The sequence below is a fragment of the Erythrolamprus reginae genome, chromosome 2, assembly GCF_031021105.1.
Source record: "Erythrolamprus reginae isolate rEryReg1 chromosome 2, rEryReg1.hap1, whole genome shotgun sequence".
NCBI lineage: Eukaryota > Metazoa > Chordata > Lepidosauria > Squamata > Dipsadidae > Erythrolamprus > Erythrolamprus reginae.
In genome coordinates, this window is record NC_091951.1 from 229,358,503 (window position 1) to 229,381,682 (window position 23,180).

At 41.8% G+C, this 23,180-nt stretch overlaps 1 protein-coding gene across 4 annotated transcripts in view; it reads left to right on the forward strand.

Moving 5' to 3' along the window:
- CORO2A (coronin 2A) overlaps positions 1-23,180 on the forward strand; it is a 119,547-nt gene that overhangs the window by 73,679 nt on the left and 22,688 nt on the right. For 3 of the 4 annotated variants that reach the window (XM_070742209.1, XM_070742210.1, XM_070742213.1), the window contains exons 2-6: positions 11,885-12,085; positions 15,912-16,028; positions 16,821-16,970; positions 18,046-18,225; positions 22,032-22,148. In XM_070742209.1, coding sequence (XP_070598310.1) covers positions 11,885-12,085; positions 15,912-16,028; positions 16,821-16,970; positions 18,046-18,225; positions 22,032-22,148 — 765 coding nt within the window. Of the gene's footprint in view, positions 1-9,026; positions 9,219-11,884; positions 12,086-15,911; positions 16,029-16,820; positions 16,971-18,045; positions 18,226-22,031; positions 22,149-23,180 lie in introns of those variants that run through there. The other variant, XM_070742212.1, reaches the window with a different exon arrangement.

The window sequence follows — 23,180 nt, forward strand, 5'->3', positions numbered from 1 at the left end:
TCTGCAAAGCAGCCACATGGGCCTCGCCAAATTCTTTCATCAGGCACTACAAGATTGATTCTTATGCTTCAGCGGACGCTGCCTTCGGCAGAAGGGTACTCCAATCCGTTATCTCTCACGATAGCAATTTAACCCCACCCTAGGGACCAATCTATTGGGTATGTCCCATGTGACTGCTGGACCCGCTCCTTCAGTACGGAGAATAGGCGTTGATTGCTTACCTGAACGCCTCTTCTCGTACGGTGAGCGGGTACAGCAGTCACTTCCCGCCCTTGTTTGTGTCTTCTCTATCCTCTGTAACCTTTCTTCCTTTAACTATAAGTGTTGAACACTAAAAAGCTGCACATCTGAGCCTAGTCTACGGATTCGCGAATTCTGGGGAAGGGGCGGATACAGCAAGCTTTTTTAACACTAGGCTCAGTTCCACCGGATTGGACATGAGCAACCCATGTGACTGCTGTACCCGCTCACCGTACGAGAAGAGGCGTTCAGGTAAGCAATCAACGCCTATTCTCTCGCTTTCTTTCTCTCTCTCTTGCTTTCTTTCTTTCTTGTTCTCTTTCTCTCTCTCTCTTGCTTTCTTTCTATCTTGCTTTCTTTTTCTCTGAGCTTCGCGGCACACCTGACCATGTCTCGCGGCACACTAGTGTGCCACGGCACACTGGTTGAAAAACACTGGTGTAGAGTTCAGTGGTTTACTACAGGAAAGCTCACAGAGATCTCCAAAGTGACAGGAAGAACCTGACATTGCCTTAGTTTGAATAAAAGTAAACACAAATCACATATTTTTCATCCTAGCCAGTACAATAACCCCAAAGGTTTTTTTAAAGAGGCAGCTGGACTTTCTTGTTTTTCTTTGAAGAAGTTTTGCTTCTCATCCAAGAAGCTTCCTCAGCTCTGACTGGATGGTGGGGAATGGAAGGATTTAGATTCCTTGCAGAGAGTTGGTTATGATTAGAAGTGGGCCTTCTCCGGGTCCCGTCAACAAAACATGTGAGAAATCTAGTATTAAAATAATCTAAAAACCCCAATTTCCAAAAAAGAACCCTATCGTCCACATTCATCCTATTTCAGTTAATCATTCATGACGTCAGCTGGAGCTAGATTTGCATTCTTTTTAGATAGTGGTTGAGGCCACTTGGCCTTTTATAACTAAATGGGGCACATGGCTGGGCTGATGGCCCTGATATCGTGTTTCCCTGAAAATAAGCCCTAATGCATCTTTTGGAGCAAAAATAATATATATATAAGACTGGGTCTTACTTTCAGAGAAACACGGTATAACAAAGGATCTTAGTTAATCCAATGACAATCTTTTAAGACAAAAATTAGTTCATTACTTCTTAAAGTCTTATTCGTTTAAAGCAGTGATGGGGTACCAAAATTTTTACTACCACACTGTGGGCGTGGCTTATGCATTTTGTTTCAACATCTTTCAGTGCAAATTGGGTGCTTTGGGGTGGAGCTCCAAATTTTGCTACCGGCACCGTTCCCTGTAAGCTGCGTGCGCGAGCGTTCACGACCCCCAAATACCCCCGTGCATGCCCTTTTCCATGGGCGCACGCTACTCATCCCCCTGCCAGCCCGCGGGGGGACGCAGGGGGGCGGCAGTAGGAGGAAAGGGAGCCGCGGCCGCCCCTGCCTCCCCACGGTGCCTCCGACCAAACACGCCCCTGGCTTCTCGGCCCTGCCCCCGCCCGCCCGATCCACCCCCTCCTCCGCCGCCTCCTGCCTTGGGGCGCGACTTCTGCCGCGGCGGTGGCGGCTGTGGGATGAAAGCGCTGCCAGCCAGCCGGGGGCTGTGAGAGAGGGCTTTCTCTGCGGGCTTCGGGAATGCCCGCCCCGCCCCTCTCGCAGCCCCTTCGCTGGGAGCGCTTTCGTCCCAGTCCCAGACTTCCAGCAAGGGGGCTGCGGTAGAGGCAGGGCAGGCGTTCCCGAAGCGCTAGGAGAAAGCGCTCTCGCAGCCCCTTCGCCGTTGGTGCCTCCGTTCCGGAGCTCCGCCTCACAGCTGATCACCCTGCCGCCGCCCCACGGCTACTACCGCTGCTGAGAGAAAGAGAGAAAGGGTGGGGAGAGAGAGATAGCAAGAGAGAGAAGAGAAAGCAAGCAAGAGAGAGAGATAGAAAGCAAGAGAGAAAGAGAGAGAGAGATGAAAGGGGGAGAGAGAGATAGCAAGAGAGAGAAGAGAAAGAAAGCAAGAGAGATAGATAGAAAGAAAGAGTGAGAGAGAAAGAAAGCAATAGAGAGAAAGAGAGAGAGAGAGAGAGGGGGGGGGAGAGAGAAAGAGAGAGAAATGACTCTTGATTTAAAACATATGGTAAAAAGCACCCAAATAATAACAGAGAAACCCCCCCCCAGCCGTTTGTGTGTGTGTGTGTGTGTGTGTGTGTGTGAACTCTTGAACCAATTTCCAATAGCTCACCTCTAATTGGAAATGGTTCAAGAGTTCACACACACACACGGGGGGGGATAGGGATGGAAAAAGAGAAGATAATAGTAATAGATTTTGTTTTATTATTAATTTCTTTCAATAAAAAAAAGAAGGAAATTTTTTTCTTTCTTATTTATTTATTTATTTATTTATATATATTTATTTATTTATTTATTTTTCTATGCTCCTCTGTCCCAAAAGGACTGTCGCTCAGACACTATACTTTTCTGCCCACACCGAAAAAAAATTAGAGGGAACATTGGGTACCGGTACTGCGTACCTGACCGTACCCATAGGAGCCCATCACTGGTTTGAAGTCTGCTGTGGAGACTTTTAAAAAAACAGTCATATTATGAATATCTTCTCTCTGAGTCTTTGGAGAAGGGCGGCATACAAACGTAATAAATCATCATCATCATCATCATCATCACCATCTTGTAGTTTCAATCCGTTCTTTTAGCATTGACTTCATATCTAGATATGAAATGGGATATAGATCCACACCTGGGGCAAATAAGACCATGTTAGATATGATTGGCTGTTTTCCATATGAACATCCAGTTGACTTTGACATGAAAAAAGTACAATTCTTGTTCTGCCCCATTTTCTTAATAAGGAAAGTTCTGTGTTTAAGGAATGCATATTTCTGTCTATCATAGGAAAATAGTGCTTATTTTTAATTAGATGTTACTCAGATAATTCCTAACTTCCGCCTGGGTTATTCTACTGTGTTATTCAAAATGGTCCTTCTCTCTGTTTTGTAGCTAGAATTGGAACTTCATCCCTGATGTTGTGTGATTAAAAGCTTTCCAATCTCTAGTTGAGCTTTGAGGCTGAATCAGCCTAGCAAGGGATTGCATGAATTTATCAGAAGGAAAAAAAGACTATTTTAGAAATTTCAACTTTCAAAGATTATTTATTATTATTATTTATTAGATTTGTATGCCGCCCCTCTCCTCAAACTCTGGGCGGCTCACAACAATAATAAAACAGTGTACAATGAACAAATCTAATATTTAAAAGAAAATATCTAAAAACCCATTATTTTAAAAAACATACAACACAAGCATACCCTACATAAAACTATATAGTGCAGTTGTTTTGCAGTGGATACAATTCTGATAACAGCTTAGTTTGAAGATGCCTCTAGTGCAGAGGTCTTCAAACTTGGCAACTTTCATAGCATAGCTGGCCGGAGAATTCTGGGAATTGAGGTCCACAAGTCCTAAAATTGCCAAGTTTGAGGACCTCTGCTCTAGTGTAATTTGGGTGCCATGCCAACTCTTTCTTTGTGCATCCTTCACAATAATACTGAGACAGCGGGGGCTTCCTACTTCCCAAAACTGAGGTTGCACAAAACATGATTTTTGAAGACTGTTTTTTGCAAATGATGGTTTTGACCAGGAGAGGGCAATGGAAATATTCTTCTGGCAATGGTGAATCTTGCAGTTATTTCACTGCATTGCCTCTTAAGTGAGTGGTTACATCGGCAGGTTTTATTTATTTATTTGTTTGTTTGTTTATTTATTTATTTATTCATTTGTCCAATACACAAATACATAGGAAGAAAAATAGACATGTGGTAATATATTTAAGGGTAAAGTGAACTTAGAGGAGAGGATATATGAAAGAAAGAAAATATATATGATAAGTGAGAGAAAGGAAAGACAATTGGACAGAGTCTAAGGGAGAAACGTTGGGGGTTAGGGGTTGACACAATTGAGTCCGGTAATGAGTTCTTCCAAAAATCCTTCAGGACCAGCACACTCCCCAAGCTGTGGTCAAAAGCCTGCCCTGCCCGATTCTTCTGTGAAAGCCTCAAGAGGAATTCCTGCCCCCTGCCCACTAAGATGATGACTCTAATAGTATTTGTTGGAGTCTATACGAGGTAACAATATAAAAGGCTAAGAAAAGAAAATTGATCTGTTCTGCCTGTACATGACACTGATTACCGGCATCTGCGGATTATTGGCATGTGCTACTGTCTGGTTTTCATTAATGTCTCATTTTGCGGATGTGCCTTCCTGAATATGCTGACCTGTTACATTAGAGCAGTGCTTTTCAAATAATGGGGAGTGCCCGCCTTGGGGGCACAGAGCGATGCCAGGGTCCCTCTTGATCAATTTCCCCAGACACGGAGTGGTTTCCCAGTTGCACGCTGCCCAGAAGAGAAGACAGGCAGGGCGGGGCGGCTGCGTGGGTCCTTGTTCTCGGTGAGCACCACGGTAGCCATTAAAGGCGCGGAGAATCTGCTGTTGCACAAGGAGGAGCATCCTCTACAACTGGGTGAAAGCTTAGAACACCACCCTAAAGCCTCCTTCCACACCATTCGCTCTTAGTGCCCGGCAAAGGTGGCACTTAAGGGGAAGGCCAGCGACCCCAAAACATTGGCTTGATTAAGCTGGCCTGGACCCATTTCAAAACCACGGTAGCCTACGACTGCCTAACCGAAAACAGGCTCCACTGAGTTCACAGTGTGACTTACTCCCAGCTAAGTGGGTAGAACAGCTTTTCCAGCCAATAGTTTGTTTGCAGCTTATAATAAGTAAAATAAGAAATATTAACCCTAAAATTACATTGGGGCCCTGATAGGATATTTGGGGGGGGGGGGCAATAATAATAATAATAATAATAATAATAATAATAATAATAATAATAATAATAATCTATTATATTGTATGCAAGATAGCTTGCTGACAAAGATTCAGAAGAGCATTTTGGGGTTTCCACCTCCTCATTTCTGCACTTAGGTATTTGCTCAAGTGCCATCTTAGCATTTTCTGGAAGCACTTGATGCTCACTCAAACCTGAGCACATGGTAAAACTATTCTACCTAATTGTTCTTAGAGACACACACACAATTGGGAGTGTCTGATATTACTTCTTACTGAATTTCAGTTAAACTTCCCTGTTCTGATGTTTTGTAACTACTGTATAGTCAGGGGAGTTGGAAATGATGATACATTGGCTTTATTGATATTCTTAGATATTATAATGTAATATTGAGTAATTTTTAATACATTAAACTATTAGTGACTCAACGGGGTATAAAAATATATTGTATGAAGAAATGTTATTGATGTTTAAATATATTTATGAAGAAAAAAATGAAGAAACATAAGGAGAATATTGTATTGTTTAAAGACAAAGATGTGACTGCAGAAGAACCCCAACAAATAGGGGGGAAAGATGAATACAAATTGGGAAAATTGTATTACACACACACTGATATGTAATAGAAATTATTATAATTACAATGGGCATGTTAAGGTTAGAAGTTGAAAGACTATGATACTGTATGACTGTAACTTGTTGCTTGTATCCTAAGATTTTTATTAATATTGCTTCTTCATTGCTTATTTGACCCCTATGACAATCATTAAGTGTTGTACCACACGATTCTTGACAAATGCATATTTTATTTTATGTACACTGAGAGCATATGCACCAAGACAAATTCCTTGTGTGTCCAGTCACACTTGGCCAATAAAATTCTATTCTATTCTATAATGTATATTTCTGTGATGGCGAACCTGTGGCATACCTGCCCAAAGTGGCATGCAAAGCCATGTTGCTTGGCACGCGTTGCCTTGCCTGTTTGTGTTTCTGGTTTCTGGCACGCATGTGCATGCAACCATCATTCGACCTTCATGTGCGCAGCAGTGCCAAAAACTGGTGTGCGCACATGTGCTGGCTAACTGATTGTTGGGCATGCATGCGTACCAGAATCCGGAAGTTTGATTTTTCTGGAGCACAATCTCTTTGCATGCGCAGCAGTGCTTAAAAATTGGCCTGCGCATGTGCAGTGATCATCGGGTATACATGCACAATAGAACCCAAACTGTGACCCCGATGGGTGCATGTGCATGTTTCCACATGGTCTTTTCGGCATCATTGGTATATTTAATTGTATCACCGTGTTTCCCTGGCCTGATATTAAGCCCAGCTGGGGTTTTCAGGGCATGTGTTGAAATAAGCCCCTCTCCCAAATAAGTCCCCATCCCCAAGATAATGATAATGTATATATATAATTATGGGACATGCCCCAAAATGTGTCTTGTGCATGCATGACAGAGAAAGCTACAGTTAGGAGTCGTTGGGAAGTGTTTTTAACAGGAAAGTGAACACAAGAACAAGGGGACACAATCTGAAGTTAGTTGGGGGAAAGATCAAAAGCAACATGAGAAAATATTATTTTACTGAAAGAGTAGTAGATCCTTGGAACAAACTTACAGCAGATGTGGTTGGTAAATCCACAGTAACTGAATTTAAACATGCCTGGGATAAACATATATCCATCCTAAGATAAAATGCAGGAAATAGTATAAGGGCAGACTAGATGGACCATGAGGTCTTTTTCTGCCGTCAGTCTTCTATGTTTCTATTGTTTGTTCATGTTATAGAGTTCATGAATGGTATTTTAGCCAGAGACTTTTTGCTTTATTGTTTTAACTCTCTTCAGTCACTAAACTGGACGTGAGCGAGTTCTTGCAGACAAAATGCAGAGCAGTGCATAACAGTGAGTAGCCTTTATCAGTGAGTAGCTTAGACAAAGATAAACTAAGAGAGTGACTCAGAGAAATAAGCTATAAACTGTAACTCCCTCTGGTGGCAGTCTGCAACACCTTCAGCCAATATGTTGCCAACCCAATAGATATCGACAGTCTTCTAACAGTATTTATCACATTATAATTACCATTTGTAATTCTCATAAACATCCTGAAATCAGAAATGGTGTTAAATGGATGGCGAGCAGAAGAGAATGATTGAATAATATTATTGGGGAGGGGTGTCTTCTGCTGTGTAAATGGGCGAGTCTACGGAGAGGGGCGGCATACAAATCCAATAAATAAATAATGTTGGGCAGGGAGCAAATGATAAAAGTCAGAACTTTGAAAACAGTAGGGTTGAACGGGGAGATAGATTGTGCACATGTTCTTTGAGAACGAGGATTGCATCATACCTACCTAGAAGATCTCTCCTTCACACTTGAAACAGTTGTCCAATAAACACAAACTACCTCAGAACTGGGTATTTTACAGCCTCTGAGCCACATTTGGCCCTTTGGCTGTCGCTGACCAGCTTAAGTGAAGTCAGTTAGAAATTAGAAATCAAATATAATTGAGCATACATCAAGTGCGTAATAGAACTGCATTGCTTTTAATAATAATAATAAATAATTTATTAGATTTGTGTGCCGCCTCTCTCCGAGGACTCGGGGCGGCTCACAACAACATAAACAGTGTACAAATCCAATTTTAAAATACAATTTAAAACCCTTATAATAAAATAATCACACAACCAATCAAGCCATACACCAGCCCTGACAATTGATGTGTGTGTTAGTTTTCCCATGCCTGGCGGCAAAGATGAGTTTTTAATAACTTACGAAAGGTGAGGAGGGTGGGGGCAGTCCTTATCTCTGGGGGGAGTCAGTTCCAGAGGGCTGGGGCTGCCACAGGGAAGGCTCTTCCCCTGAGTCCTGCTAGATGACATTGTTTAGTCAACGGCACCCGGAGAAGGCCAACTCTGTGGGACCTAATCGGCCCCTGGGATTCGTGCGGCAGAAGGCGGTCTTGGAGGTATTCTGGTCCGATGCCATGTAGGGCTTTATAGGTAATCATAACCAACACTTTGAATTGTGACCGGAAATTGATCGGCAGCCAGTGCAAGCCGGGGAGTGTTGTTGAGACAAGGGCATATCTGGGGAGGCCCACGATTGCTCTTGCAGCCGCATTCTGCACGATCTGAAGTTTCCGAACACTCTTCAAAGGTATCCCCATGTAGAGAGCATTGCAGTTGAAGGCAACAGCTTCCTCCCCCCCCTCCAAGTTTACATATGTATGTTATGAGCTGGAGTGGCGCAGCAGGTAGAGTGCAGTACTGCAGGCCACTGGAGCTGACTGCTAGATCTGCAGGTCAGAGGTTCAAATCTCATCACCGGTTGACTCAGCCTTCCATCCTTCCGAGGTGGGTAAAATGAGGACCCGGATTGTGGGGATAATATGCTGGCTCTTTTAAAAAGTGCTATTGCTAACATGTTGGGGTGGTATAAAAATCAAATGAATGAATGAATGAATGAATGAATGAATGAATGAATGAATGAATGAATGAAAGAAAATAAATAAATAAGTAAGTAAGGTAAGTAAGTAAGTAAGTAAGTAAGTAAGTAAGTAAGTAAGTAAGTAAGTAAGTAAGTAAGTGCATGCCTACATACCTTCACAGCCCTGGGATTTTGCCCTCCATAATAATTCCAGCTTCTCATGTGTCAGCTTGGGAAAATAAATTGCCCACCCCTCCTTCTCTGAACACAGTCCTGCTTCAGAAAGAGAAAGACCGCCTGTTTGCCGGTCGTGAGGAGAAAATCTGTTTAATACAAGCCCTTGGAGATGTACTTTGGCTTTGGCTGCTGCCCTCAAGAAGGTCAATCAAGCAACAGGGCAGGTCACCGATACCCTGAGGTCACAGGTAGACATGCCAAGCCTGCAAAATGAGTTTATTCAGCTGACGGTGAGGAGGCAGCTATGGCCACTCCCCAGCAGATGAAGTTTCACCTTCCAGTGGTTTGTTTGCTTTGGACGTAGAGGGTGGAAGCACAGGCTGAGAGGAGAGGTGTGTGGCCAGCGGGCACGGCTGACTCCTCTCTGTCAGGGTTGTTTTCATGGCTTCCTTTGTTTTCTTTCTCAAGCCACCCCACATTTTTGCTTTCATGAGGGTGGCAGAGCGCAACCTATGCAGGCGGTAGAAAGATTCAAGTGACTGTGAGCTGAGATGAAGTCAGTGAAAGGTGAGCATCCTTGCCAGGTACTGTTTTTGCTATGATGCTGGAGATATATAGTCCCACCACCATCAGCCTAATGTTGGCTGAAACAACTTGTGACCTCTTCAGATTAGACCAGCGGTTGTACATGGCAGCTCTCCAGGAATATGAGACGTTGGGGTGGGGACACAATGGTATGTCTGGTTAAATCAAAAGAAATACTTAAAAACACAATTTTCACATACTCATTGCCCTTTACCTACAAGAAGCACCAAAACTAGCTACAGATATGTAATCTTACAATCCGACTTAAAACTATAATTTTGAAAAATAACCTTGTGCTATGAAATGTAGAAACGGCTATTTAATATTCTAATTTAAAGGCTGTGTAAATAAGGATGGTCAACATATTAATTGACCTTGCCTTTTTCCTTTCTTTCTTCCTTTCTTCCTTTCTTCCTTTCTTCCTTTCTTCCTTTCTTCCTTTCTTCCTTTCTTCCTTTCTTCCTTTCTTTCTTTCTTTCTTCCTTCCTTCCTTCCTTTCTTTTCCCCTTCACTTCTTTCTTCTCTCCTCCTTTCTTTCCTTTTGTGTTTTCCTTTTTCTCTTTTGCTTGTCTCTGTAACTGTATTTGATTTCTTCCCTTTTTTGTCTGATTTTTATATGCAAATAACTAATAAAGATATTTAATTTAAAAAAAGGAGAAGTTGTGTGTGTGTGTGTGTGTTGTGTTCTAGTAGCTTACCCTAAGATGCTAAGGAATAAAACAGCTTGATACATACTTAACAAGTTATACTAATGTGGCTGATTGATAGGGTGTGCTCATTGACTGGCAACACTGTATGAAATTTTTTTTACCCATTAGTAGCCAATAAAGGTGCAGTTAGAGGTATAAAAAGTGCCCTGCGCAGACAGACAGATAGACCAAAATGTCTATGCATAGATTCACATAAAAATATGTATGCAGAAATAACTCGTTTCTCTTCACTTGCTTGCTATTATTAGTAACCCTGGCTTGATTGGCAATTTACTGTAATTAATAATTGTTCTCCATGCGACAAGCTGTTCTCCATGTTGCTATCAGGCTTTAGAAGGCAGCAGTGCTTTATCTCTTTTCCTGTCCCTCCAGTTATTATTCTTTGTGATGTGCTAAACATCTATTTCATTTGTGACTCTCACATTGGAGAACCAAAACCAAACTTTTGATAACAAAGTAAATAAAATAAATAACCACATGGAGTCAAGCTCAACTTAAGGGTACCTTTTCTTTTTCTTTGGTACATCATAGTTGAAAGTACCAATAATTCATGAAACTTTATATAAAAAATATAGTGTGCAATGATACAGCAATGCATCTTACAGACTTTGGAATGTAGACGCCTACGAAAAATATGTGCTGAATGAATCAAGGGAACCTTATCCTGGAGCCAACAACCTACCGTGGGCCTTTAAACGGAGATAATTGCCAGGAAATCTGATTGCTGAGTTAGTTCTCTCCCTCCCTCCCTCTCCCTCCCTCTATCTCTCTCTCAAATCTGTAAATAAATCTCCTATGACATTATCAGTTACAGTGCATAAAAAGGGACTTAAAAGGATGCTAGATTTTAGCCTGAACCTCTGCTCTGTAGAGAGCCTGACCTTTTCAAGTCCTGGTATGCTCTTATATTTATATAAAAAATAAAAAATAGCAATATTTTATAGTATATATTCTTACCGTATAATATCCTCCCCCCCACTGCCCCCCTGTCCGCAAAATCTGGCAGCAACCTTACATTCTTTGCAGCTTCCTAGTTTGTTTTTATAACATATGTGCCTGTATTCACACAAGGCAGTAATCTGTCATATGACTTGTTTGATTTTGATATTATACAGTGTTGAGGAATTCAGTTGTTTCTGATACAGCTGCCTGGTGGGTTGATTGGTTCTGGTTGCATGAAAGAGATCTTCCACCCAAAATTGTCAAAAGCTAAGCACAGATTAATATTTCATCAGTGACGTTTCAATTCTAAAAGGTTCCAGGTTTCTTAGGAAGATCTTCCTCATGAATCCTACCCAGAGTTTCCTCTGCCAAGATTTTATATTAAATGACCTTCCTATTGATTAGCGGCTGGGAAACTAGTCCAGCTCAGCCAGTGACATACTTAGGAGACTCCAGGCAGTCAAGCTCCCCTTAGGGGTGTCGAACTCAAGCCCCTTGGGCCAGATGCGACCACTGGACTGTTTATATCTGGCCCATAGGGCCCTCAGCCAGCGAAAACGGAGCTTGAGAGGGTCCACTCGAGTTCCTTTTTTGCTGGCTGAGGGTTGCAGGAGGCTATCACGGTTGAAAACAAAGTTCAGGAGCCTGTTTTCGCTGGCAGAGCTCTCAGGCTTCCACAGGCACCCCCAACACAAGTGATGTCAAGCTGGCCATGCCCCCCCAGGTCAAAACACAACCCTGATGCAGCCCTCAATGAAATTGAGTTTGACACCCCTGCCTTTGGCTGTCTCAAATTTGTCTGAACTTCTACAGCATAGTTGGAAGATAACTTGACCTGTCGGTCAAGAGCGGAGATCTCCAAACTTGGCAACTTTTAAGACTTGTGGGCTTCAACTCCCAGAATTCCTCAGCCAACTCTGGGGACCTCTGGCGGGAGTATGGAAAATTCAAGCGTCTGAAGACTTCGTGCTTCTAAATTCTCTTTCTGCCTTGCAGATGTCATGGAATCCTCAGTATCGGAGTTCTAAATTCCGCCATGTTTATGGCAAGGCCGCCAGTAAGGAGAACTGCTATGACAACGTGCCCATCACCCACAGTGTCTATGACAACCAGTTTTGCGCTGTCAACCCTCGTTTTATTGCCGTGGTGACCGAATGTGCAGGTGGAGGCGCCTTTCTTGTCATACCCATCAATCAAGTAGGTATCTCCAAGCCTGTCCTATATAACTGGCTAATCGATGTGGGTGTGAATGGGGCAGAAAAAGACACGGGAGGCCAAATGTGGATAAAGCCCAAATCAGTAACTCACTTTCAGTGAGAGCTTTGTATTTGGCCCTGAATGGCTACTTGAAAAATTAGCAATATTGTCTGCATTAACTCTATAAGTTGATACACAAACTGTGGGTTCATTTATATATAAGTCCTTGACTTACAAGCATTGTTTAGTGACCATTTTAAATTATAGTGGCACTGAAAAGAAGAGACTGATGACTGCTTTTCACATGACTGTGGCAGTGTTGGCATGGTCACAAGGATCAGAATTTAGATACTTGGAAAGTGGCTTAAATTTATGATGGTTTCAGTGTCCCATGGATTATGTGATGTTCTCCTTTTGCAACCTTCTGCCAAGCAAAGTCAAGGGGAAAGCCAGATTCATTTTACAACTGTCTGGCCGGTATATGGGTAAGTGGAACCCGCCGCTGACTTAAAACCATCGCATTCCCATTGTCACATGATCAGAATTCAGGAGCTTGTCAACTGATTCACATTTATAATGGTTGCAGTGTCCCAGGATCATGTGACCACCTTTTGAAATCTGATCAGCAAAGTCAATGGGGAAGCCAGATTCACGTAACAACCATATTACTAATTTAACAACTAAATTGATTCACTTAACAACTCTGGCAAGACAAGTCGTAAAGTTGAGCAAAATCTCAGTTAACCAATGTCTCACTTAGCAACAGAAATGTTGGGCTCAATTATGGTTGTAAGTCAAGGGTTACCTATATTATTATTTTTCTCATTTCAAGTAGTGTTCCTCAGGTAAGGGATGAAATTTTTTGGAGTATAAGACACACTTTTTTCCTTCCTAAAAGAGGTTGAAAATTTGGCTACGTTGTATACTCTGAATGTAAGGGTTTTTTTGGGGGGGAAGCTATTTTTTCAGTCCTAACTAAGTGCTAACAATCTTCCCAGCTCTTACCTTGCAAGCTCTTTCATTGTTACTCTCTGCAAAGAATGTTTTTCCAGCTGAATACCTGGTAGACAGACTTTCCCCCCCATTTTCCTTCCATTTTCCATTGTCATACTCTGAAAAATATGGTATTTCTTACTCAGCCTCCTAACAGTTAACTACGACGAGTATAAGGAAACTAGCAGTAAAACAAATAGATACTGCTCTCCCCCCCCCCCTTCCCTTCCTCTAATATACGGTACCCTGTAGGCCTATCCATATAGGCCTGGCTCTGCCGCAGTTTGATAAAAGTATTGCACTGCTCTCCTTGTGCGTTATGTTTATACTAAAGCAGTTATTTTTTCTTGTTTCCTTACTTTATACATGTCCTATTTTTCTGCTTTGGCAAGCAGTTAAGGTGGTGAACAAAATATGAAAACAAAACATAGAAAGTTTTAAGTGAAAAGTAAAATTATCAACATCAGAATTTTTTAAAATTAGTTATACTAAACATTTTATAACACTAAAATTACCTGGCCAAAAACTGGGAACCCACATGCACCTTTGCAGATTTTCTCTGCAACAGTGGGGGTCCAGATTCCTATCCGAAGGAATATATTTCAGGCCTTGGGTGCAAGACATGAGAAGAGTCTCTTCCATGTGCTATAAATAGAAGGGGTTTTTTGGTAACAGGGGAGGCCTCGACCCTTAGACCTAAATCTGGAGTTGGAGCAGCCATGTATCTCTTTATTCAGTGTCTTCCGTACCTTTGAATGGTTGTTAAGTGAATGGTTGTTAACCAAGAACTATCTGTACAAGCACATGCATGATAGGTAATGTTAAGATGAATTATGTACTAGAGAATAAAGTATCTGGTGTTTTAAAAGGGAGATAAATTAAAAACCAACCTGCTTTTGAACCAAGCAATTGAGACCACAAACAAGCGTCCTACGGAAAGTTCAGCTTTATTATTGTTATTGTTATTATTATATACATAACAGTGGGAAATCACAGCAGCTACTTCTTCAGCTGGTGCTTGCCTTCATATGCATCAAGTTCTTCGCAAGAACAAAGGATGTCATCATGTATCAGTTTGTATATGTGTGGAACCAAGCAGTGTAGTTTTTTATAATTGATAGATGGAAAATATAATGATGATGATGATGATGATAATAATAATACATCACACAGTCCTAGATGCTTGGAAAGTCTTCAACTTGTGATATTGTGATATAAAATCCATATAAATCTTGTTTTCTGTGTATTACTGTTTTTTGTGAAAATAATAATAATAATAATAATAATAATAATAATAATTATTATTATTATTATTGCAGATCACAAAATTCAAAGTCTTACAAATAGGAATAGACTGTGATAATCCCAAAACAACTGGAATGTTCTGATCTAGGCTTCACCAAATCACGAAACAGACTCCTTGTCACCCCCAAAAACCCTTTTTATTTGGCTAATGTGAATTCCTAACATTCACATCCAGCAAAGTTCTGGCAAACAGTCTTTCAAAAATGAATTGCAACCACACACCTTATCAGTCCTTGGATAGTTGCTAGTGCGATAGCTTCCAGGTGCAATGCTGTGCAAGGAAACACTTGGCAAGGAGACTCTCAGATAAGCGGATCTTCACACTCACGAACTAATTGTCTCCTGCAAACTCCACTCCCATTTTGCTCTTATTTATTCCTTATGGGAGGAGTCATTCAACGTCCCCTTGTGCCTTTACTCCCAAGTCAACCTCTGTTTCTTAATTGTTCCCGTCTCCTGACAGCTCTGTGCATGTACACATTGGGAACAGGCTCCAGCTATACTTCAGCCCTACCTATCTCCGACTCCGAAAGTAGCTGATAACTGTCAGATGGCCCTGGCTCCATCTCTACCTCTGACGCAGAGCACTCATCAGAGCCTTCCCAAGACTCCAGGACAGGCCCATGTTCCACCCCAACCTCCTCACTGTCTGAGTCTGCTGCCAGCTCCATTGGTGGGCCACAACGTGGAGCACCACTTGAAAAGCATAGGCATTGACAACTTTGCCATCAGTCAATTGCAGAAGGCAGCTTTACTTGGAACAGCTTCCATCCTGCAATGACAAGGCATGCCCATGTTACACCAACACTCCGCAGTCTGCATTGGTAGCCGATCAATTTCCGGTCACAATTAAAAGTGTTGGTTATGACCTATAAAGCCCTTCATGGCATCGGACCAGAATATCTCTGGGACTGCTTTCTACCGCACGAATCCCAGCGACCGGTTAGGTCCCACAGAGTTGGCCTTCTCCGGGTCCCGTTAACTAAACAATGTCATTTGGCGGGACCCAGGAGAAGAGCCTTCTCTGTGGCGGCCCCGACCCTCTGGAACCAGCTCCCCCCAGATATCAGAGTTGCCCCCACCCTCCTTGCCTTTCGCAAGCTCCTTAAAACCCACCTCTGTCGTCAGGCATGGGGGAATTGAAATTTTTCCCTTCCCCCTAGGCTTATAGAATTTATACATGGTATGCTTGTTTGTATGATTGGTCTCTTAAATTGGGTTTTTTAAGATTATTTTTAATATTAGATTTGTTACATTGTCTTCTTTATTGTTGTTAGCCGCCCCGAGTCTTCGGAGAGGGGCGGCATACAAATCTAATAAACAAACAAACAAACAAACAAACAAACAAATAAATGTGTAACACCATCAAACATCCAGATTTGTATATCCCAGGTTCCTGGTAAGGATTCAATAGGTAGACAAAAATGCCAGACCCAGTCTGAACATCTGGTTGACTGTGCGATGATCATCAATAAGCCTTTTCAGATAACTTCTCATTGTAGAATTAAACGTTTTCATTTGTTTTTAGACAGGAAAACTTGATCCACATTACCCTCGCATCTGTGGGCATAAAGGAAATGTATTAGACATCAAATGGAACCCCTTTGATGACTTTGTAATAGCATCGTGTTCGGAAGATAACACAGTAAGTCAGAGTTGTGAACCTTTATTTATGTCAAGTACTTATTGGTAGTATGCAAAGATATAACAATGTTTATATACATGATACTAGTGAGAGAAAGAGACATTAGGACAGGGGACAGAAGGCACACTGGTGCACTTATGCACGTCTCTTACTGACCTCTTAGGAATTGGGTGAGGTCAACAGTGGATAGTCTCAGGATAAAGTTTTGAGGGTTAGGTGGTGATACTACAGAGTCAGGTAATGAGTTCCATGCATTAACTACTCGGTTACTAAAGTTGTATTTCCTACAGTCAAGTTTGGAGCAGTTTACTTTAAGTTTGTATCTGTTGTGTGCTGTTGTGTTGTTGTTGTAGTGCACTTTTAGGCTACCCTGGTCAACATGAAGAAAGCCTCAAAAATGAAAGTAGCTTAATTTTACCAGAATTGGGTTGCTAATAAAGGAAAATTAAGTCCTGAGTATTCATTGATTCCAGTTTGCAAGATACAGCTTCAGGTCAAAATTGCATCAAAATTAGGTGGGGAATGTTTGATTATGCTCCATAATTTTCTGCAAAATGTGATATAGCTCTTACTGTGAAATATCTTGAAAACATTAGACCAACCACCACCTTTATCATCTGTTTTCTAATTCATCTAATCAAAATATATAAAATTCACACATTTTATCACGGAAGTCGATCATTTCCCAGAATTTGTAGACCAGCGCTATTGCTCTTGAATGTTGCTGCATTGAATGAAGTAATCTGGGTTAATGGAGCCTTCTTGGATGGTGCTGCCTCTTCTGTCTTGTAGGTTAAGGTCTGGAATATCCCTCAGCATTTGCTAACCAAAAGCATCACAGATGCCCACAAGGAGCTTCTTGGCCATTCCAGAAGAGTGGGGCTTATTGAATGGCACCCAACTGCAAGCAACATCCTCTTCAGCACTGGTTATGATTACAAAGTGAGTTGAGCACTTAGGAGCCTTCGTTTCAACCCTGAAATACTGCTAGGCTTCTTCATGAAAGTCTTTGTGGGGGAAACTTGGGTTATGGAGGAGAAGAAGTATATGTGCCACAATGGAAGCATTCCATTCCAGTTATTTATTTCAATGATGATAAAGTGTAAGTTGGCCAGGCAAAACAAATCCAGTCACTGTATTTGACTGTGTTTTTGGAGTCAGCGGGCACCAAAATAGAATTAAATAAATAATAAACAAATAGTTTATCTTACATCAGTAAACTAAATATTTGAACTAAAAGCTACAAGGAAAAGGAAAAAGGCATTCCTTTGGTCATCTCTTTCCTTTGAAATCACAATGTTTGTGATATAGAAATTGACACTGTCTATATTCTGGTCCATGACTGTTATAAAGTTTTTTGGGTATAATTTATTTATTTATTTATTTATTTATTTATTTATTCAATTTTTTTATGCCGCCCGTCTCCTTAGACTCAGGGCGGCTTACAACATGTTAGCAATAGCACTTTTTAACAGAGCCAGCATATTGCCCCCACAATCCAGGTCCTCATTTTATCCACCTCGGAAGGATGGAAGGCTGAGTCAATCTTGAGCCGGTGATGAGATTTGAACCGCTGACCTTCAGATCTATAGTCAGCTTCAGTGGCCTGCAGTACATCACTCTACCTGCTGCACCACCCCGGCTCATATTTTTTATTGATCTTTTTTAATTTTTAATTTTAATTTTAATTTTTCTCCATCTTAAAACAATGCATAAATACAAACGCCACAACAATGTTTATCATAAAACATATATAATTTTCCCACTTTTTATACTAAACATTCAATTCAACTGTTATAAAGTTTTGATTTGATTTGGACCCACCCCGAATCAAACTTTTGCTCCAATTATTTTAAGCACTCCCTTTCTCATCCTTCTCCACTCAGCCATGGTGTCAGATTTGGGCCTGCATTGAACGAGATAGTATTTGTTGGTGCATCACATCTTTTATAGTCTGCTTGCTCCGAGGGTGGAAAGTTCAGGAAAATGTTCTCTGATACGTATATTTTTGTCCCAGGTCATGGTCTGGAACCTTGATACCAAAGAACATACAATTCAGGCGCCATTAAGGACAATCGGCTTTCATACAGATGTCATCCTCTCCATGTCATTCAACACGGATGGCAGCCTCTTAGCCACAGTCTGCAGGGACAGGAAAATAAGGATCATTGACCCCCGAGCAGGAACCATCTTTCGGGTATGTTGGCTGGGGAGAATGATTGGCATGAATAGTAAGGCTGGTTCTAACAAGGAAAGAGGTTGCTGTTTGTAAATGGGATCTCTGAGATGGTTTTAGCCAGAAGGTGAATTGCCTCTTTCTTCAAAGAAGCATTGTTGTGAGGGGGGAGTGAATGTGTGTATAATTGACGGAATGATTCAATTTCAATTCAATTCAATTTATTAGATTTGTATGCCACCCCTCTCCGAAGACTTGGGGCGGCTCACAACAGTAATAAAAACAATATTCCAGTGAAAACAAATCTAATATTAAAAAGCACATAAAAACCTATCATATTTAAAAAAGCAAACAACATATACATACCCAAACATAAATATTAAAAATCCTGGGGGAAAAGTGTCTCAACTCCCCCATGCCTGGCGGGAAAGATGGGTCTTGAGTAATTTACGAAAGACAAGGAGGGTGGGGGCAGTTCTAATCTCCGGGGGGAGTTGATTCCAGAGGGCCGGGGCTGCCACAGAGAAGGTTCTTCCCCTGGGGCCCGCCAAACGACATTGTTTGGTCGACGGGAGCTGTGGGACCTTATCGGTCGCTGGGATTCGTGCAGTAGCAGGCGGTTCCGGAGGTACTCTGGTCCAATGCCATGCAGGGCTTTAAAGGTCATAACCAACAGTTTGAATTGTGACCGGAAACTGATCAGCAGCCAATGCAGGCCGCAGAGTGTTGCAGAAACGTAGGCAAATCTAGGAAGCCCCACAATGGCTCTCGCGGCTGCGTTCTGCACGATCTGAAGTTTCCGAACACTTTTCAGAGGTAGCCCCATTTAGAGAGCGTTGCAGTATGCATGATGGAATGATAGGCGGCATGGATGAGCAGGCCAGGGGCGAAGGCTGGAAGTCCTATGTTGAATGCGTAGACAGAAGCAGATGGGAGTCCAGTCATAGCCCCTGGCCTGGTATGGATGAGAGATATGGCTTGCCGGAGAGGATGGGGGCCGGTGAGGTTGGGGAGATGATCTCTGGAGGACAAGAGGGTGGAACATTACGGTCATGACTGGGAGAGGCAGATATGGTGGGAACTGGGAGATAGGCCACTCATAGGGAACAAGGACTTGGTGTCTTAGAACGATTCTTTGTTCCAGCCCCCCGGAGTCAACCCGAGTAGCTGGTTGTTAAATATGCGCTGAGGTAAATGTAAACAGCTGAAATGGTTGGTGCATTCTGATTGGCTAAGAGTTTGACAGTAGGATTTTAGTGGGAAAAATAAAGTATAAAAGGAGCGCACTGGCACTGTTTATTCCAGTCGCGTTCTTACTTGAAGTCCCTTACAAAAAGAGCTGTCCTGTCCTTACAAATAAAAAGAGCTTTAAGAACCAACTGTCTCAGTATTTTTCACTGGTGGTAAGAGATATCAGGGCTCTGGTCTCAGGTGGCTGTTGTTGAATGCCAGGTCTATAATCAACAAAGCCCCCTTGATCCGGTACTTATTCCTGGATGAGGGGGCAGACCTGGCATGCATAACTGAACCCCTGGCTGGGCCAGGAAGGGGGTGTTCCCCTCTCAGAAATGTGCCCAGATGGGTTTCAGGTGCTTCATCAGCTGTGATCCCAGGGAAGGGGTGGCAATTATAGTCAAGAAAATCCTTAGTCTACACCTGTTCCAATCAGGCTTCAGGCCCGGCTACAGCACAGAAACTGCTTTGGTTGTACTGATGGATGACCTCTGGCGAGCCCGGGATAGGGGACGTTCCTCTATCCTAGTGCTATTTGACCTCTCAGCGGCTTTCGATACCATTGACCATGGTATCCTTCTGCAGCAACTAGAGGGGTTGGGAGTGGGAGGCACTTTACGGTGGTTCTCCTCCCATCTCTCTGGCAAATTATCCAAGTGCAAAGACTGGCTCTGAACCTAGACCAGATTTATAATATTTGGAGAGATACAGTCAGACAAACCCAAATCTACAGCCTTGTTATGTTCTAGAGATTGGAAGATCTTCTTTAAACATCCCCACTTCCTGAGAATCCATCATTTGAAATGAAATTCTTCCCTTGACTTATTTCAAATTATATTAGAGAAAAAGTGCATGGAGTCTTCTAGCCTCATCTTAAATTCAAAAGATCTTTGCAGGTGATACACTTGTTTTTCGTTGATATGGTTACTATTCAGCATTGCTAAGAAACATTAGCTATGCAGGTTAACAAGACTTTCTATGTACAGTTGTGTTCTCCACTCATACATCTGTACCACTTAAGAAAAAACTCATTTGCTGGTCTTCTTATAAGTGCTTTCAAAATGTTGCTAGATCTTCATACAAATGGTAGTTTAATATTAATTTATCAAATTTAACATGCCACCCATCTGACCAATAACGTAACTCTTCTCTAATCATTGTCATTGGATTGGCTCCATTATTTTATAAGAGCATCAATAACTAAGATAATGAGTTATTTCTTTTTTAAAAATGGCAAGGCAGTTAAAAGGTCTTTCTACCAGAAGCACCGTTGCCCCATTCAGTTGCTCCTCTACTGAGTTGTAAGGATTCCGTTCTGTTCTTATCTGCAGTGTTAAACTTTCACTATCAATGCTTTACTTCTGAAATGTTTTCAAAGGCTTCCACTCAGTTTTCTCTCCACAGGAAGGAACTTATGCATAGAGAAAATCCCAGAGCCACTGTTCCCTACACGGGAAAAAACCCAAATATACCAAGACCAACATATATTTATTTATACATACATATACATACATACATACATACACACACACACACACATACATACATACATACATACATACATACATACATACTTCTATGCCTCCCAGTCCCAAAAGGACTGCCACTCAGACACTATACTTTTCCGCCCACACTGGAAAAATATTAGAGGGAACATTGCCCAGAGTATCAGAGTAACGCACCTGAGCTGATCTGTTATCTGACTCATGGATGCAAGATTGATTGATTGATTGATTGATTGATTTCTATGCCGCCCTTCTTCTGAGATTCAGGGCAGCTTACAACAAAAGTTAATACAAAAACAAGTAAGAAATCTAAGTTAAAATACACACTAAAACCCCCATACTTAAAATTAATCCCTCACATTCATCCCATCATACTCTGTACATTCAATCATTGGCCAGGGCTAGATATTAAGACTCAGTGGCCCCAAGCCTGTCAGCAGAGGTGGGTTTTTAAAACCTTGCGTAAAGTGGCGAGAGTGGTGGCATTGCGAATCTCTGGAGGGAGTTCGTTCCAAGATCTCTGTCCTGTCCTTATAATTAAATGGTGTAGAAAATGGGCCGTTAGTAGACCCATCCTTTGCATAATTTCTGAGTTCTCATCATTCATTCAAGCAGTCTTCAATTCAAAGTGGACAAAAAAGTTTTGATAGGAAGCCCCATGATCTACGCCAGATGTGTCCAATATTTTTGGTTGCCTAGGCTGCTTTGACTGAAGAGGAATTGTCTTTAACTGCATATAAAATATATAATATAGCTAGTGTGTGTAAATCCACATAATGTTAAAAGTTTACTATTTTGGGGGTGCTAGCTGTCCAGGGCTGCATAAGTTGGCATTTCCAACCTTGGGTCTCAGGTTAAAAATATCTACTTTTAATTAGCCTACTTTTTAATTAAAAAGATCTGCTAGTGTTTCTTTAAATACATGGCTGTATTAACTAAATTTAACTATGCAGAGGAGACGAATTTGGGTGATTGTGGAGAGATTTCAAAAGACTAAAGAATTAACTAAGCTAGGCAGATTTCTATGAAAGGAGAAATGTTTGGGTTATTTTGATTTCCTGTAATTTAATGCCCTATGCCTTCTTACAGGAAGCAAGCAGCAAATCTCACCGAATGAATAAAGTTGTGTTTCTAGGAAACCTGAAAAGGCTGCTCACCACAGGGACATCCAGGTGGAATAATAGGCAGATTGCCTTGTGGGATCAGGTGAGTTTCATGGTAAATCGCCATAAGATCACTTCGCTGATATAGAGGGTAAGGAAAATGATCTTTTTTAAATACAGTAGTACCTCTAGATACGAGCTGCTCTACATGCGAGTATTTCCAGATACGAGCTAGGAGGGGAGAGACATTTCTGTTCTACTCCCGAGCTGAAATTCGGGATACGAGCCGAGCTTCCACTAGGTGGCGCAAGAATCCTTGCTTTTGGTTAGAATCCTTGCTTTTGGTTATCTCGGAGGGGAAAATAGTTATTTGTTCCAGAATACGAGTTGCCTCGAGATACAAGCTCCTTTATGGAACGAATTATGCTCGTATCTAGGGGTACTATTGTATATATATTTTTATTAGATACATAAAAATACAAATACATACAAAACTGACACACCAATTGGGTAGTGGTGGGTTCCTACCGGTACAGTCCAAAATCTCCTTGTAATGTGGTAGGAAAGCACTGATGATGCAATTTTCGGCAATTTTTCCCTGGCATCTCCATGTCGGAAGAAGCCCTCCCGCCTGCCCTCGTCTTAATGCTGAGCTTTATTCTTCATCCGAAGCACAGCTGAGAATCTCCTTGTAATGTGGTCCTGAGCATGTGGGGAAGTAAAATCGCGCGGTGGGACATATGCGCAGATGCGCACCGGTAGCAAAATTCATTTGGAACCTTCCCCTGCAATAGGCTTTTGACATGGTGCTCCTAATAAAAACTTGAATTTTTATTGCTGGGTGGCTTGAGACTCTTGAATGCATTATGGCCCTGGTCGAAAAACTGACAAAAACAAAATTTGCCCACATTTGAAGAAACTACAGATTCTCCTCAACTTACGACCACAATTGAGCCCAACATTCCTGTGGAGAAGTGAGATATTTGTTAAGAGAATTTTGCCCCATTTTACATTTCTTGCCCTAGTTGTTAAGTGAATCCTTGCAATTGATAAGTTAGTAACCTGCTTGTTAAGTGAACCTGGCTTCTCTATTGACTTTGCTTGTCAGAAGGTCACAAAAGGTGATCATGTGACC